The sequence below is a fragment of the Semicossyphus pulcher genome, unplaced genomic scaffold (genome assembly GCF_022749685.1).
Source record: "Semicossyphus pulcher isolate SPU_LCO1_2020_fin unplaced genomic scaffold, fSemPul1.0.p SCAF_7, whole genome shotgun sequence".
Taxonomy (NCBI): domain Eukaryota; kingdom Metazoa; phylum Chordata; class Actinopteri; order Labriformes; family Labridae; genus Semicossyphus; species Semicossyphus pulcher.
Window position 1 is genome coordinate 4,013,258 of NW_027211748.1, and position 19,040 is coordinate 4,032,297.

At 41.1% G+C, this 19,040-nt stretch overlaps 1 protein-coding gene across 1 annotated transcript in view; it reads right to left on the bottom strand.

The window, feature by feature from the left end:
• rab2a (RAB2A, member RAS oncogene family) overlaps positions 1 to 19,040 on the bottom strand; it is a 31,797-nt gene that overhangs the window by 2,872 nt on the left and 9,885 nt on the right. The window contains exons 2-7 of the mRNA XM_069684647.1: positions 18,500 to 18,571; positions 15,978 to 16,045; positions 13,164 to 13,246; positions 11,032 to 11,124; positions 9,986 to 10,097; positions 2,806 to 2,874 (exon numbers count right to left, since the gene is read on the bottom strand). Of these exons, the coding sequence (XP_069540748.1) occupies positions 2,806 to 2,874; positions 9,986 to 10,097; positions 11,032 to 11,124; positions 13,164 to 13,246; positions 15,978 to 16,045; positions 18,500 to 18,571 (497 nt within the window). The remainder of the gene's footprint in view (positions 1 to 2,805; positions 2,875 to 9,985; positions 10,098 to 11,031; positions 11,125 to 13,163; positions 13,247 to 15,977; positions 16,046 to 18,499; positions 18,572 to 19,040) is intronic.

The following is a 19,040-nucleotide window of genomic DNA, read 5'->3' on the forward strand; positions in this document are numbered from 1 at the left end:
GTAGGGGCTAAAAAGGAAATGTCAAAAGTCGTTTAGTCTTAGTCATCAGATATCTGCATATGAACAATGAATCTGTAGCCCAGGGACAAAATGTTTGGTGTCTTGTAGTAGTAAAGTAGAACTGACAAAGAGGTGTCAGGCTTCGGTTGCATGTGGAAAACCAGTCCTTCTAGAAAGTGGCTGCATTGAAGATTGCATTGGCCAAATTGCAATCCCAAAACTTAGCAGATATTGTCTGAGAAATATGAAGCTTTTAATTAATCTCTACAAACCTTTATCCAAACATCAGTGCAGAGAACAATCCGGTAATAAAGGTTGTCTCTTCACTCCAAAATCATTTTAGCATCTCAAGTGGCAAGTCGGACTGTAAACAATGACCGGAGGTTCGATCCCCAGCTCCCTCAGGCTACATGTCGAAGTGTCCTTGGGCAAGACACTGAACCCCAAATTGCTCCTGGCGGCATAGCCAACGGGTATGAATGTGATAACTGAATGACAGTTGTGCACTTTATTTAGCAGCCTCTGCCATCAGTGTGTGAATGTGTGTGTGAATGGGTGAATGTGACATGTAGTGTAAAAGCAGCTTTGAGTGCTCCTTCTTTTTATAAGTACAGTCCATTTACCATTTACCAAATAAAGGAATTGACTAATGAAAAAAAACAATACAAGAATGAGTGTGTCATTTCTTTCACGATGAGATTTTCATTGCCTAGCGCCTGCAGGGGCTCCTATTAGATCACATCACAGAGAGCAACAGGTGCTGCTGCGTTTCACAAAGGCAGAGGAAACACCAGTAGCACTCAAGGACACAAGCAGAAAAAAAGGCAAGCACATATAAAAGAAGAGAAACAGAGAGAGAGGCAGGTGGGTGGTAAAGAGACACAGCTCTTTTATCTCTCTCTCCCGCTCTCATCCCTACAACTGGAGTTCCCTCTCTCTCTCTCTCTCTCTCTGTCTGTTTCTCTCTGTGTACTGTAGTGCTCATTCCCTCTGTGTTCCATCAACTCTCTGTGGCTTCAGCAGACTCTCAGCCTCACTCTCTCCCTCTGTATATATTTATCTCTCTCTGCCTCAGTGTAACTCCCCCTCCTACACTCAGTAGCAGGAGTGCCGCTGGGAAACACTGAATGCCTTTAAATCACATTTATTGCACTAAGGCTGTGTGTGCGTATGTGTGTTAGTGTTTTCTCAAAGCGGCTGCCAACATTTCTGGTGGGGCTTCCCTCTCTCTCTCTCTAAGCCAGTCAGCTGATGTGGTTTGGCCAGCAGGCCTGCCTTCACTCCATCTTACTGTAACTAAAGAAAACACTTACTGGCTGGCTAGCTAAAGAACTGTCTGACTGACATTTGTACTTTTTGACACTTGGCAGGTTAAAGGGCGGGATACACTCAAAGACAGACTTGAACAGTGACAGAGGACGCACAAACGGTTTTGTTTATAAACTACACAGGCTGTCTGCAGCCTGGACGTGTTCACACGTTTGTTGGCGCATATGGTCTGTGTGCACTGGTCCCAATTTCGAGCTGCACAATGGCAGTCTGTATTTGGACGGCAACAGTTATCTTAAGAAGATAACCATCTGGATGTTTGGAAGGCAAACATACATTTAAAACACTGCCAACATCTTAGACTTGTTCAGTGATTCAAAGTAGGTGCTGTGCTAAATGTCTGCAAATTACACAAGGCAAAAAAAGATCCGAACATTCAGCAATTTTTGATTATTATCAGGATTATTAAACTAGCTAATGTGAAGGTACTTTGATGACAAATGCAAACAAGTGTGGATAAGATTGACACAGCTTAACATAAATGTTGTAAAGATAAAGACCCTAACATTTCCAATTTATTTTTGATTATGAGCAAAACAAACTATGAAAATGCAAGACCAAATTGCACCTGGAGATTTTCAGTGACTTGCTGAAAGGCATGATGATGGACAGTGTGACTTTAGTCTGTTGGCTGCACGGATGCTCTCTGCTCTGGTGATGACTGTCAGTGCTTTCAAAGTCGCAATGTTGGCTCATTGGTGAAAGGCTATCACTAATGTATGCTTGTTCCTTGACTTGTTGCTTGATGTCGGACACTTAAAAGTTCAATATTTTTCAGAGAATAGCTCGTTGCTGTTTAGACTTTTTTATGTGGAGGGAGATCTTTAAGAAACCAGGCCATAAATGCTCATGTGGACACATATATCCTTTACATGTAAACCCCTCTTTTGGATTTAGACATGTTATTGTTGAAGTAGTATGAATAACACTTGCTGACAAGTGCATACTTGTTAACAGGCATGATGTCTTGACTTTCCTGCCTGGATAACTGTTCCACTGGAAAGATAACCATCTGGTTGACTGGATAGCAAACTTACTGACTGGCTGGATAGACAGCTTACAGACTGGCTGGCTGAGTGTTTGTTTTCTTGCCGAATGACTGAGACCTTGTGGGATGTGAGGAATTTATGAGCTGGCAAGATGCCAAGAGAGAGAGAGTGAGAGAGAGATAGAGAGAGAACTAAGGAGTGAAGAAGGAGTAAGTGGAAAATAGAGCAGGGGAGAGGAGGAACGCAGGGAGTTTTGCTTGGCTGGAGTCAAAGGAAGCAGAGAAGAGGGTTTTTCCCCCCCTTTTTTGAGGCGAGAGGGAGCATAGCAAACCACACACACTGCTGGAAAACCACACTTAAGATAAGGGGGAGTGGAAAAGGGGAGAAAAAAAGACAGGAAAAGAGGAGAGAACTGCCTAAAGAACAAGAGCCAAAAAAAAGTGTGAAAGGAGGAAGTAAAGAAGAGGGCTAGCAGTGTGTCTCTCACCTCATTGTTGATATCAAACACTCCCTCCTGGATCTTCTCATAGATCTCCTTGGCTGTGTTGATGAAAGCCTGAGGTGGAGATAAGTAGTGGGACAGACAGAAGGAGAAGATAAGGTTTAAGTCATATTTGCATGGCGACTCAGCTCTTATGAAAATACTTTTACATTACATAAACATTATTTATCATGAGGAATGCAAAACAAATGTTAAAAAAAACGGGCTTGGACTCAGTGGCGGCTGGCCAACAGAGGGCGCAAGGGCGCCGCCCCACCACTCCCGACATCCTAGACCTTCATTGAATATGACTTAACATTAATTTGAAATGTTTTTTTTAATTAAAAAAAAAAAATTATTTGCAAGGTAAGTATTACATGGTTTGTGAATAAAATGTATAATCTGCAATAAAATGTAGATTACAAATGTTTACGTTGTCTGAAGTTAAACATATTTCCAGCCTGGGGCGCAAGAATCTTTGCCCGTTGACTCTCGTTTTAAGTTGTACATACGCAGTTCGCTCCTCTTCAATACAAGAGATAGGAGTTGACAGGGCACACAGCACCAGCACCCTGACAGCATTTATCTATCAGCAGCTGCTGAAAGCACCATCCACTAGGTGGCAGGTAGCAGAGAGCGAGAGCGAGAGCGAGTACGAGTCATAAAATGCGCCAGAATTATTCGGACTCGTTGACGTTCAGTGTATTCGACAGAGACGAAGACAGTCACAGTAGTGTAGTATTAGCTAGGTGTGTATCTCAGCAGCTGAAACACCGCACACTGGGTCCAGGTGAACTCCAGAGGCTAGCTACAGACGTGAGATAGAAGCTGAATGTGCGGTGTTTGTCTTTCACAATGTTTTTAATCGTAGTGCAGTTTTGTGAGAAAAGTGGGCAACAGTAGACCCTATATGATGTCATAGTCTAGTTTCAAGAGTTCAAGGATTCTTCATTTGACATATGCACAGAGATGCAAAGTAAAACATGCGGTGACATAAAGGAGATGCTCAGTTATTATGCAAGAATAGCAAAGGGATATAATAATAAATAATAATAAAATAATAAGATAAGTACATAGAAAAGATAAAATAGAGTACAATAAAATAAGATGGGTGACAAATTTGGAAAAAACTACATGAAGTGTCTCAGTATGGAGTCAGGCCACCACAAGCCTCCAGAGCAGCTTCAGTGCTCCCAGACATAACAAAATGGTGCATAGCAACCACAGACATCACTACATATATTTGAGGATGAGTGTATTGATATTTTTAACATGTCAGTTTAAGCCACTCGGGTGCCTATTTAATAGTTAGTGTGCTGTTTTGATGTGTTTATATTTCCTAACATTCCACTGTGCATCCATCTCAAATTGAAGATTTACTCAAAAAGAATAATAGTTGACTTAACTTGTTTCTTTAAGGAGACATAAATAATCCTAATTTTTCTACACAGCAATAATGTATCATACAGTGTGGAATTCTTCTGTTTGGAAGTATCCAAAAAACTGTATTCCACAGACAGGTGGCGAGGTTATTTGGCTTGGAGTACATGTTTGCTTGATTTTTGTTATTGACAAATGATGATATAATTTTAAAAAAAGCCTCAAAAACAATTAAAAAAGAAAAAATGAGCATTATTAATTGCATTTGAAGCAAAGAGAAACCAATGGCTATCTGGAAGGCTTACAAAATGCATGACGATGTGTTGATAGGAAATGTTTGTTGGTAATATTAAGTATATGTGATATAAATGTAATTTAAAACAAACAAAAAGGTTCGTATGTGCATGAAAGCATAAAAGCAGAGCAGAGAAGGAGCAAGTGGAGAGCACAAGTGGATAGAATTTGGATTGAGTGGAAAGCAGTATTTTGAGGAGTTAGAGGGACGCCTTATCTTTGCTACAGTACTTAATTGGAGGCATGCCTGACCCAGTATTAAAAAATTGAAACCAAATGACTCTGCTGAGCCCATGTTAAATTTGTGAATTAGTCTGGCTAGTGTCTGAGTTAAAATTAAAATGCAGCCTTGTGTTTTTTTTTTGGAGGAAGTGGTTAGCTATTTGAGTGGAGTGAGGTGTATTCTGAGTTGAACACTGAGTGATATTGAGCCTGGTAAGTGGTCTGGAGATTGGGAACAATTCTGTAAAACAGCAGCTTAAATTTTAACCATTCCACTCAGCTTTGATTGTTCATCAAGTAATAGTCCTAGAACTCCCTTTAAAAATTGCAGCTCGGCTGGCAGGATACTCAATTTTTGAAGCTCAATGTGTTTTCTATATTTGGGATTTTAAAAATCTGATTAAAAAAAAGCCCTCTTTTAATCAGTAAATCAGCGGTTCGATCTCCGGCGTCTGCAGTCCACATGTCAAAGCGTCTTTGGGTAAGATACTGAACCCCAAATTGCTCCCGAAGGCATAGCCATCAGTGTTTGAATGTGTTTAGATCAATACTGATGGGCAGCTTAGTACTTTGTGTAGCAGCCTTGGTCATTATTGTACAAATGCGTGTGTGACATGTAGTGTAAAGTGTTTTGAGTGTTCAGAAAATTAGTGTTATGAAATTATTTTTCTTAATAATAATAAGATTGTGATAAATATGAAGCGGGACATTTATATTTTTTCTAATTTCACTACAGGGATGAGAAGCTCCACCTGCGTTCTTGATCTTATCACATCCATTCTCATTAAGGCCTGTCGTCCATCCATCTCTCCACTTATCACTGCAATCATTACCTCATCCCTCAGCTCTGGATCGGTACCTCAACCTCTCAAACTTGCTGCTGTCACCCCCATCCTTAAAAAACCTGGACTCAACCCTGACATTATGAACAATTTCCAACCCATTCAATGTCCCCTTTCTGTCAAAAATCCTGGAATGTGTTGTCGCTGCCCCAATCAAAACTCACCTCACCTCCAATGCCCTGTTTGAACCTTTTCAATCTGGATTCCACTCAGTAGAAAAACAGCCCTCCTCAAAGTCACCAACGACCTCCTCCTCTCCTCAGACTCTGGCCTCCTCAACATCCTCATCATGCTCAACCTCACTGCAGCTTTTGACACCATCAACCACTCCATTCTCCTCTCCTGTCTGGAATCTTAGTTCAGCATCACTGGCACTGCCCTCTCCTGGCTCAGGTCATATCTCACCAACAGACCACAGTTCATCTACATCAACAACTGCACCTCCTCCATCACTCCTCTGTCGCAAGGCGTCCCCCAGGGTTCAGTGCTTGGTCCTCTCCTGTTCATCCTCTACATCCTCCCCCTCAGTAACATCATACGCAAACATGGTCTCCATTTCCACTTACACTCCATCACCGCACATCCGCAACCTTGAACTCATTCTCGACCGCAACCTCAGCTTTGAACACACCAATCAAATCACTATGGTCTGTTGGTGAGGTAGGTCGATTGTCCACGCAGCCAGGTGACAGTCTACTCCCGCTCCTTCTAGCTTCCCCCTGAGCAGTGAAGGCTGGATCGTGTTGAAGGCACTGGAGAAGTCAAAGAACATGACCCTCACAGTGCTGCCTGTGTTCTCCAGGTGTGTCAGTGATCTATGAAGCAGGTAGATGATTGCGTCATCCACCCCAATGCCCGGTTGGTAAGCGAACTGCAGGGGATCAAGATTTGAGTTCACCAGGGGGTGGAGGTTGTTGAGATTGATCCTCTCCATGGTCTTCATCAGGTGAGAAGTGAGGGCTACGTTGATTGGCCAGGACGACAAATCCTTCTTCTCGCTGTTCAGCTATGCCGCCGAAAAGCTGGAGGTTGGGTGGCCCTCTCCCCCGCCAGTTCAGGAACCACCGTGGTTGGCAGGACTTTTCTTTTCTCCCAAACTGATAACAGTCAAGAATAACCTGCCCATGTTCCTGGACTTTGTTCATCTTCATTAGTTTATAATAACGCAGCGCGGGGAGGAGACCGACGCTGCATAACGTGGATCTGTGTGTTAATCCGATCTTTCTGCCTGTCACGTTTAACACAGACTCCAGTCTGCTGTGTATCATATCTGATAAACACAGAGCTGTGGAGCAGCATCAGGCTTCATGATCAAACTAAGTTTTATATCACGTCGTCACTCCAGTCCGTGATCACCCGCTCCCTCCCCCTTCACCTCTTGCTCGTGCGCAGCAGCTCTCCCCCTCTCTGTGCTGCGAGTCTGCATCACGCTTTCTTTCATATGACGTTTTATATTATATGATAAGTCTAATGAAGGAGACGGAGCCTCCGTGTTTATTTGCATACAGAGGGGAAAGTGAGATCCAATCACAAATGGTCACTGAAGACGCATTCGAGGGGCTCGTTAATGCCAGGTGTGAACTGCTGGCTTAGAGCTGACCACTTGTGATCGGATCACCCAGGACAGATGCGCAATACCAAATGTGAACAGGGCCTCTCTCACACAAACACAAACACAAACACAAACACACCTTACTGACAGCACTGTGAGGATCAAAGATGTTACATTAAAGTGAAGTTAACATTAAAGTGAAGTTACGCTCCCTGAGCAAGTAGCCTAAGACTGTGGTATTGATGCATTTGTCTCCAGGGACAGTCTCAAAAGTGTGTGTAATCTGAGTTTATGTCAGATCTCTAATTAATGCCAGTTGCTCCCCATAAACACCAAGTCGATGACGGAATAATGTGAAAAGCTACTGCCTAAACAGACAACTTTCTGTCTGGCAAAAAGGAAGTGTATTCCTTTGGCACAGCTGTTAAAGAACTGAAAATATGCCCTGAACTTCTTTCTGACATCCAGTCTGAAATAGACTGAAAAGCCCAGGAGTGCTCTCTAGAGCACTCTGTCCTGTTCACTTCTGTCCTCTTTCCTTCCTTCAACACACCATTGCATCCCTTATTCCTTCACATTTCTCTACACTGTGAATTTCATCAATATAGTTCAGATGCGTGTTGTAAAGACAGAGGTAATGAGGAAACAGAAAACAGAGGAGTAAAACAGTAGTAAGACACTGAGAAGGAGGTACAAGAGAAACTATTAACATATTTATTTATGACTACAGGTAAGGCTAGAAGAACAGTATGAGTGGGGTGGACAAGTGGAGAAGAAGAAAAAAAGAAAGCACTTGAGGAGAGGAGCAGGGAGAGTTTAAACGTACCAAAACCATTTGAAAGAGATGAGTAAAAAGTGAAACATAAATTTAGAGTATATGAAAACATAAGAAGAGATTAAAGAAAGAAAAATAAAGAACGTGTAAAGCTGAGGAAAGGATCTCAAGTCAGGAAGGATGTTAGGAGAGAGGAAAGGATGGAGCGATGAGGAGATGACTACAGGAACCTCTCTCTCTTGCTCTCTCTCTCTCTCTCTCTCTCTGAGGACCATCCCATCAACCCAGTGTCCACCCACAGACCCTGACGACAAACCCAGCACACTGATTGGCTGCTGGATGTCGCTGAGGGGAGGCAGGGTGGAGGTTTTGAATATGTATGAAGTATAACTGGTTGATATACTGCTTGGGAGAGAAAGGGAGATGATGGAGCCGAGGGGGTAGGAGGAGACGAGGAGGAAACTGAGGGAGGAGGGGAGGAAGAAATGAATGGAGAGTGGGAGAGGGGGAGGTGAAGAAAGATAGGAGGGAGGTAAAGAGCAAATGATGGACGTCGAGGGATGAGCAGGGATGGAGCGAGGCGAGATGAAGGGACGGGAGAAAAGGAGCGGTATCAGGAGGATTCAGAGGACACTAATGAGACAAATTAATCATACCACACACACACACACACCCCTCCCCCATCATCTTAACCCCAGAGACAGCTCCACTCGACAGTGGTGTGGGTGTGTGTGTGTGTTTGCATGATATAGGCCAGGCTGGAGAGGGTAGGAAAAAAAAATCAATGTAAACAAACACACACACACACACACACACACACATACAGTACACACTCTGTGTGATGCCCCTGGCTGGCATGCTGTGCAGAGTAGGATGGGATTATTTATGTGATTGGATAAGTGAGAAAGGGGTCCCCGAGGACAACGCCATGCATTCATTACACTCAACAACACCAGGGGTGTGTCTCTGCGAGGGTCGGAGCCCTGTGCTTAGTGTGCTAACTGTGCTTCATGATGCTAATGTAAAGCTGGCACGGTTCGGTGTCTCCAGCATGGAGATCCATGATGCTACAGACACACAACCTACCAGAGCTTTGCTTAAAGCGTGCAAGTCATTCATTTGGAGTGTTTAGACTTCGTAAATACAAGATGGATTAACATGACAGATAGTGAAACGCTATGTGCTTATCACTCATTTCTCTGATTCTCTGAATGTTTTTGTTGTGTTTTAAGACATTTCTGCTTTTATAGTTTTTCTGCATTGTTGTATTTAGAATCCAGGGTGAAAATGGTGGACCCTGCCCCTTCCAATAAACACTACTAAATAGGGATGTAATCACTGAACGTAAATGCAATGAAGGACTTTTACCATAAATCTGATTAAAAGTACTGAAAATGTCAAAATGTAGTCAAGTTTCATGTAAAGCTGAAGACTGAAAGTTTAGGATCTTTAAGGCAGATATCTTTCTGGCTTTAGTCAGTCCTTGGTGGGTAGCGCTAACATTGGTTTGAGAACATAACATAAACAATGCTAAAATATTGTTACCAGATGTAATGTTTACAAGGTTCAATTTCTTAATTTAGTGTGTTAGAATGCTAACAGTTGCTTATCAGTATTTGATAAATCAACATATTGGAGTCCGAACAGGTCAACACGCCTGAACAGACGTTATGGAGACATTTCAGTCTGGTCTTTTACACAGGATCTAAAAAGTCATATCAGGACATGTACAGATCCGATGACTCCGTGTTTGATGAATAATCTCCATCTCTGAACCATGATTCAGCCTGCTCTGCTTAAGGCCAATTGACAGCGAACACATTCAGTGTGCCTTGAGTTCAAAATAAATGATGGACAAACTTAAGTTACATATGTCACTAGGCGGTATGAAAGAGCAGATGATATGTGTGAAATTCTGATGTGGAACTTCTAACAAGAAATTGTTATTCTAACATGAAAAAGCTGTTAGTTAGTGTTGACCTGCAAGAAGTTTTGTATATTTCTATTAACAACATTCACAGTATTTTGCATTTTGGAACTCTAACCTCTTTCAGGTTTAGGTAAACAATGAAGTGCAGAGACACAGAGGTACTTTTTGGGTCACTTTGCGTGTATTATTACCTCCTCTACATTTGAGGCAGTCTTGGCTGACGTCTCCATGAATATGAGGCCGTGTTCTCTGGCAAATGCTTCACCTTCTTCTTTCTTCACCTCTCTCCTCGACTCCAGGTCACTAAATTCACACAAAAACACACACCATTTAACGACAATGACAGTTATGGAACTGGTCAGCTAAAAGTACAAGATAGAAAAGTAGAATATTGACCCTGAATAAGTGTGTAGCAGGAACAGTGTAACAGTGTTTTTACTGAAGCTGTAAAAAAGCTAACTCAACTTTTGGTCACCAAAGTTCTGTGATGTAAGTGGCCAAAGCCTCAAAGCATTAAACCAGGATCTGAGCTTGTGTTCATGATGAGGATTCACACTGTGTTTTTACTTCAAAACAATTGCAAAGCTGACTTCTGGTAGCCGACTGACTGTTGATCTAATTTCCTGAACTATACTCTTAGGAAAAAAGTTTACCTTTAACAAGGCTATTTAGTAGGTCTGATAGTTTACTAAACAAAGAAGAATTCATTTAAAGGTATTTGTAATTGTATCAAAGACAAGATTTTCTTTTTTTTTTTACATAACTTGTATTATTTATTTATTTTTGTTATTGTCATAAGCAGATGGGTTTCTTTGCTGATGAACTTGCTGATGAAATATGACAGGGGTATGTATCAACCAATATAGAGCTATGTTTAAGGTGTCTGCAATTCTATCAACACATTATTCAGCCAGAACTTTGACTTGGACAATGAAATGTTTTGTAACCTCCAGCAAAGAGTTAGTCAAAAGTATTGTAAATAACTAAATGGTAAATGGACTGCACTTATATAGAGCTTTTTTTGTCTTGTGAGAACTCAAAGATGCTTACATGTCACATTCACACATACATTCACACACTGATGGCAAAGGGTAAGTGCCAATCTCCAATCTATGCCCATCCATTCCAGATGGCTATGCCACCAGGAGCAATTTGGGGTTCACACACACCTCAGTGTTATGTAAGACAGGATGTAACCATAATTGTGCAATGCAGCTTATAGCAAAAAGGATCTTGCCTCTTGTTGCCAATGAGCATGATGACCATATTGGAGTTGGAATGTTGGCGAGCGTCCTCTAACCAGGTCGTCAAGTGGTTGAAGGTATCCCTTCTGTTAAAACAAGCACAGAATCGAGTGTCAATCTGATTTCTCATCTACACAATAGGAAACATCAGCAAAAAGCACCTTTTAACTCTGCCATGCAAACAGCAGAACCGTTACACATTCATTGTATTCCTTGTAGGATGGTGAATGTTGTCTTTGTCACGCTCTGTAGCAGTGGTGATAACAATTTAAACTGCCAACACCCCATCTCACATCGTCCTCCACCAGTCATGATGATACAGGTTTGTTATATATATCACACGTCTGAATATGTTTTAACAGCTGATTTTTTTTCCCTTTAGGATTCTTTTTTTTATTTGAGAGCCAACAGTATAGAAATATCAGTAAATAAGAAAAGGCATAGATGAGAAAGTACCATTTTTCATTTCATTTCATGCATTTTTTTTAAACAATCCATACACTAATGCATTTACCAATATTTTCCCAATGTATGACATAGTAAACAGGTGATCAAGAAAGTTTTAGTTCACGAGATATGTGAAGGTTCTCAGTCATCCAGGTCATGGTTATTCTAAGCTTAATCCAAAAGGCAACTGGACTTGGTTGAAGCTCTTCAAGACGTTTCACCTCTCATCTAAAAGGCTTCTCCAGTTCTAACTGAGTGGTGGACAGAGCTACAAAAATAAGCCTCTGTAGGTCATTAGTATATGTAATCAGGAGTGAGTCGTTAGCCTGAGCTGAGTCGTTAGTATCCACTAGTATTGATGGGTCGTTAGGCTCACATGATCCTGAGTGTGATCTCAGCTCTCTGGGCAGAGAATTCAACACTGCATTGTAAGTGGGTGATAGGTGGTGTCTAAAGCCACCATCTCTGCTAAGGGATGGTTTTTCCATCTTAACATAGATGGCTTCCTTGACACGTCTTTTAAACCAGCAGTCTTTTGGATTAAGTTTACAATTCATGAGATTTAGCGGTGGCTTTTCCTCTTGTTGTCAAATTGTAGTCCTCCACTGTGAGGTATGTTGTCTTGAGTCTCACTAGTGGCCCCTAGAGGCGGGAATGTGTGCTATATTCATATTAAAACAAACTCTCTACCTATGAACCCAGATTCTTCAACAGCAAGGCATTTTTCACAAACAGGAGGCTGCTGAAGAGGTACTTTTGACCCTAAAAGTCATAGGGTCTCAATAATCATTAAGATTTAAACATGGACCATGAGGATAAATCACACATTTCATGCCAACCTGTATGGTAAATTAACTAGACTTTGCTCTGGACCATAGTGTTTAATGGTTAGAGAGTCTGACCTAGTGCTTGAGGGGTATGAGAAGAGGGGCAGCTAATATCCTATTTATACTTCATGCATCTAGTGTTGATGAGAAACCAATAAACCTCAAAACTCTTTATATCCCATCCTGTTAGAATGGCAGCTGGCATCACTTAAATCACACTGAAATGAGCTGTTTGTTCTTTTTCTTCAAAGGGACCCAGATTTGTTGATCTGTGTGAGTGAGGGAGCAGCGAGCGAGAGCCCAGAGGACACTCACATTTTTACTTGCTTGTAGTTCATAAATACAATTCATTCATATGTTTGTGCAAGCTTAGTCTAAGCTTGTTAGCTAATACACAATAAACTGCTACCATTGGAACTTTACTGCTAAGTGCTGAAGATTTTTTCCTGCTGCTGTTTAGGGTGTGTAACTTTGGATGCAACACCACTTTCTTCTGACTTGAGGTGGGCTGAATCTGATGTACATGTAGCCAGGAATACAAAGGTGGATTGCAATCAAATTTGTGATGACCATCAAAGCACATAAGTGTGATGCTAAATTAAAAAAGTGTCCTAAATCTCAACTGGATTATATATATATATATGTATGTATGAGACACTTGGCTTGAGATAGTGACACCCCATTTCCGCTTGTCATTCCAACTACCAAACAGGAGTTTAAGTCTTAAACACCAATACAGATGTTTTTATAAGCCATCTAGTGGCTGTGGGAAAGGCAATGTTATTAAATTATTATTAAATGATCTCAATAACATGACATTTCGTAGAGATATTTGGATTGGCCCAAGTTACCTTGTAATATCATACACCAGCAGTGCTCCTGCTGCTCCTCTGTAGTAAGACCTGGTGATGGACCGGAACGACTCCTGACCAGCCTACAGAAACACACACATGCACAAATTAAAATCTGAATCATTGAAATGGCCCCAGACAGCTGCTGATCCCATGTCCATGTAGTCTAGTCCCATACATTTTTTGATCAGTCCTGATTCTCTAGCACAGTCTCGCTCCTGTTTTTCAGTCAGCTAGGGTGACAGCAGGACAGAGCAGAGTCTGTAATGGGATACAATGGAGTTCTCTCTTCCTTTTCTCCATCTATCTGTCACAATCCCTTTCTTTCTGTCCCTGCCTGTGCGTCAAAACTCCCAGTTTCTCTATTTATGAAGAACATGGAAAGTCACATAAGCTGCGATGTCATCCTGATTAAAACATTACATTCAGCGTTTGCCTTAAATACATTCCTGTAAGCCCAGAATCAGAACCAGTATGAGAAGTGAGGTTATTGCAGAGTGTGCTTACACATACAAGGGATTTGTTTAGGTGTTTTGAAAAAAAAAAAGGAAATGAAATAGAAAGCAAGTAACAGCAGCACTCCTACTTTAAAAAATAAAAACAAAAACTAAACAAAAGTATGAAATTTTTTATATAAAATATATGCAAAAAGCTTACAGAGTGAAGATAAGAGACAACAAGGCAGGTTAGTGCACTAGATCACCTTGATCTTTCAGGTATTACTCATTATTGTCTCACCTCCACTCGCTCTTCCTTGCATCACTCATCATTTCATTCTTTCTCCATGAATCCCTGGGCCTCCCTTTCCATCACTGCTTTCACCATGTAGCACTCTGACCCCCCCCTGCCATGTCTATTCATCGTTTGACTCTGTCTGATGTACAGTAACAATATTGTCTGTGTTTCATACAGGCCAGAGCAGAAAACAAAACAGCACACTATTCTAGCAGCTGCAGCCCGGCACTGCTCTGACCTCATCTAAAAAACCAGACAGTCAGTCAGTGGGTAAATCATTCAGCAAGTCAGAGGACTGGGCTACCAGTTTGTCACTAAGGAAGCTAGTCTGCTGGTCAAAGAAGCAGTCAGTCGGCGAGTTAGAGAACTAGTCAGCTGCCAAGCCAGCTAACAAGTTAGTTTGTCAGCTAGAAAGCCATACAGATAGTCGGTCAGCTAAAGGACTACTCATACAGTCACACGTTCAGTCAATTAACCAAACAACCACTAAGAATGCCACTAGAACAGTCATGCAGGGAGCAGTCAACCAGTCAGTAATGCGATTAGTGAATAAATGATAAATAAGGGTGAAAGAGAAGCAACACTGTTTCTGTCTGCCATCTGGCCTATATGTTAGCACGCAGAAACACACACGAATGCACACACTCCTATTCATATGGCATGTGCAGCCTACACAAAGATCCAAGTGTTATTAATGGTGTCTTGTACAAGTACGAAGGTATCATTGAGCCCAGCCTGTTTTCATTGTTTCCATCGATCAGGGACTATACAACACTCGACAACCAGCTGGTGGAAAGGAAAACCCGCAGCAGTCGAAGTTTTGAGAAGCAGGATTGACATCATTTCTGTGAGCCATTTCCTGTCACTACCCATGTCATGCTGGTAGTTTCTTCCATGGCGCGCTTACTCCACCTGCTGGTCAACTGGTTAACTGCATATATGGGAAACAAATAGTGCCTGACCCATTGCTAGGAACATCCCCTCCGTGCCTATAACCACACGAGGCCTTGAGATATCAGGTGCATTCAAGTATCAACAGGTAGGATGCAATTGTGTCCCTGAAACACAGTACATTTCTAAGTGATATTAAAAGTGAAGTATATCCCACAATCCACCACATGCTACAACAGACCAGTTCAGTTATTGACGGTTTTGCATTGGTTTTAGCTTCATTATTGTTTAAACCCTAGAATGTTTAAAAGAAGTGGAGTTAGGGCCCGATCAGACAGAGCGTTTACAGCCTGCAAAACACGAGGCGCACCACACTGCCTTTTTTGTCGAAGCCTACGGTTGTTAAGGCAACCACCGAATCATTAGCTGTCATTAACCTAATCGTTATATTGTAAACTGACAGAAGGCCCGCCTCTCCGTTCATCTGACTGGACAATCAGAAAAAAAGCCAATGACGTTGGGCGCTTTTCTGCTCTGAGTTGAAGTTTTTTCAACTCTAGGCCCTCAGAGTGTTCCTCAAAAACACGGGGCGCACAGAGCGGAAAAAGGCGAGGCGTTCTGCAACGCAAAAGCAGCGTGCTAAAAGCCTCTCAATGAAAACAATGACAAAAAGCCGCCTCCAGCTGCTAAAACACGTCCTGTCTGATCGGGGCCTAAGCCTGCTGTTTTGAAATCTTTGTTTGACACTTTTCCTGTCGTCATCTTGTTTATTCAGAGCAAAAATGACTACATTTGGGTGGCAGTGTAGATACGCATTGCTATGCCTCTATCCTGATGGACATGCTGCAGTGGTAGGGACTTGTCAAAGGTAACCACTTTCTAGAGAACACCTTGCTTTATCGTCTCTTTTTTCTAAATGGGACCATAACTTAAAAAATATCATCGTGCTGTTTGGAAGAGAACTTGAAACTAGTGATTGAGACCACATTATTATCAGGAAAACGTTGACTGAGGTAATAAATCAAGTGAGAAGTAATACTTGCATTCAATCACACTTTTACAACCAGACTTACTCTGGCCATTAGAGAGAATGCAGGTTCAGGGGACCTAAAATGAATGTGCTTGGTCTTGCCCTGCTACCACAATGAGGGACCCATCCTCTAAAGAAAGAAATGATAGATATATTACCGTATCCCAGATCTGCAATTTGATCTGTTTGCCATCTATGGTGATCATCCTTGCTCCAAACTCCACTCCTAGACACACACACAAAACAAATACACAGAGACAGAAGAATTTGAATTAGTTAAGAATATTAACAAACTTAATTTAAGTCTTGATGCCTACAGGTGTCAAAAAGAGCTTTCATATAATAATATATTTATGTGAATGCAAACATTATTAGTTGACATTGGATGCTCATATATCATAAATGGTGATAAATGGACAGAAACGGGACAAAGAGGAGGCCTTCTGTACCATAATATTATGGGGCGATAGTTAGCCTAAATCTCCCTCAGGATCAATAAAGTATCTATCTATTTACCAACCTATCTATCTATCTAATGTGGTGGTAACATTGCAGTTGTTTCACTCACTTTTTATTGGGAAAGTTCTAAAGAAAAAACAAAACAAAAAGCAAAGACAATCTGACAGCACACCTCTGTTTAAATACCTTCACTGATGTATCAGTAAACGTCCTTGTTAGTACTATTATTACAACTGTTTACACGGTTTACAGACTGGTGATCAGCTTTTGGTTGCCAAAACTGAAAACATGGCTGCCATTTCAACAACATCATATTGAGAGTAAGATTCTTGCAGTTCTTAATCAGCATAACAATGGCAAAATTCTTAGTACTTTGTGTTTTATCAGATACTTCAGATTATTTTAATCTTAAATTTCAATTAGGTAAGGGGTCCACTACCACTTCAAAACACCAGTAGTGCAGCTATTTGCATTTCTTTTTCTTTAGATCAGCATCAGTGATTGCTTGTTCATTCACTCAATAACCCTCACCGCTAATGCAACTAACATATAAGAATATATTACTTCTGGGCTGCATGTTTTGCCGTTTCATGTCCTGTTTTTTATTTCTCACATAGTGGTTGTTTCTGATGGCAACCAAAGGCCATGACCTGGAGATTCTGTCATGATTCAATGCATACTTAATAGAATTGGCTTGACTAACATGGCATCTGTATTCTTCTCACACAGTCCTGTGGTGGGTCTGCTTCATTTAAACAACAAAAGAAAACCACTCCTGAGTGGGATCAAAAGTGGACTGAAAACACCTTTTGAGGTGGTCTCAGTCCAGTTGTTTGATCCTTACCAGAGTTCAGCCAACATTTTTAATACACGCCTACATGAACCAAAACAAACAAGAAAAACGCACCAGTTTATTTTATCAAGATATATATAAAATATCGGAATTACTTTAAACACATCTTTGGCATGTTTGTACCGTAAGTTTTGTTTAAATACATGTGTGATAGACAAAACTGGGAAATAATATGGGACCATCTAATTTTATGGTGGAGCTGTATACTGCTGCATCAGGCAGACCATGCCCACTAACCCTGTGTGTTTGAGCAGGTGTGGTTGTCCTGAAGTGGCTGCTTTACAAGGCTCATGTTTCATAGCTCATTCATCAATTGTACATAGCTCACACAGCAATGATGGCGAGGCAGAGATGCTGTCATGATGAATGCAGCCACTGGCTGCCCACTGGCAAAACCTCACAACAGTCTGTTTTATTATTCCCCTGCCCATTCAAATGTTAGCCTCCAAGACACAAAGGGAACCATCATTTGGAACTATTTTTATCTTATAAAAATCTCAATCTTTACCAATGTAAAACCACATCATTGCCCACATCTGAGACACCTGAAAGAGAGTGAACATGCTCTGAAGGCTACAGGTTGACGGTAAGTGACATTTTACTTTTCAAGCCGCCTACCATGCACCATGTATCTCCTTCTCCATGCCATCTCTAAAGACTCCAAAGACTCTAAAGACATATCTGATTTATCATTTCGTATGATTGCCGAAATTATCATGATAACTAAATGACTTACTGTTACTTAGGGAATTTTAAGAGGAGATTGGTCTCCTTGAGACATCAGATGCATCGATTCTCTTATAGCGTATTATGTGTGCTGTGCATAACTTACATGTAATCTGATCTGTCCAAATGTTACAGCTATGATAAGCTCATCTGAAACATTTCACTGCAAAAGAGGTTAATGATTTCTGTAACTTCCGTAGCAGTAACAGCTAAGTAAAGCTCTATATACAAAAATACATAAATGCTAAATGACTCCATTTCATACAGTAGCTGGATCTCTAACAAAACAAGGGGAAATAAAATTCACGTGCATTACTTCCAGTTATGTAACTTGCATGCCAAGTAGTGTGCATTTTCCTAACTTTAATATAAGACTTTTGACGATATAATCATGTTCATTTTAACACTGTTGTTGAGTATAACTCTTCATAAGTGTATTGGTCAGATGCTTCAACATTACGAAATATTTTTATCAAACAGATGGAATTAGAAATGAAGACCTGCCGCTAATACAAGCTGGCTTTAGATAAATGCCTGGTGCGATCTCCATCAGAGCTTAATGCATGTTTCAGTCAGTATTTGATGAAATACAGTACAGAAGAGAACAGGAGTGTATACTGTGTAGACGACATGTGCCCTTACCAATAGTGAGGTCGTGAACTGGCTGAAACCTCTTGTCTGTGAACTGTAGTAATAGACATGATTTCCCCACACCTGAAAGAAAGAGACACACACACAACATTAAAGATGGTCTAATGCAGTAAATATAGAGTCAAAGATAAAAGCATGAACACATAAGTGGCTGGCTGTGGCTCAGAGGAAGAAATGAGCCCCCACAAATCACACGAGGGGCCATTTCATCCCATTTTTCTAAAGTCTGCATTTGAAAGAGTTCTTGGATAAAACTTGGAACCCAAAGTTGCTCACAAAGTCATAGCTGTTGTGAGAGTGAGCGTGCAAATGGTTTAGATTAGATCCTGATAGCAGGTTGGCACCTGGCATGGCAGCCCCCGCCATCAGTGAATGAGCATGTGTGAATGGGTGAGTGCAGCACGTAGTATAAAGCACATTGAGTGGTCAAAATAGCAGAAATTCAGTATATGAGTGCCGTCAATTTACATTTACACTCCAGATTCATTATTAGAAAGGTGTCACATTTGCTGAGAATAAATTATCACAGGTG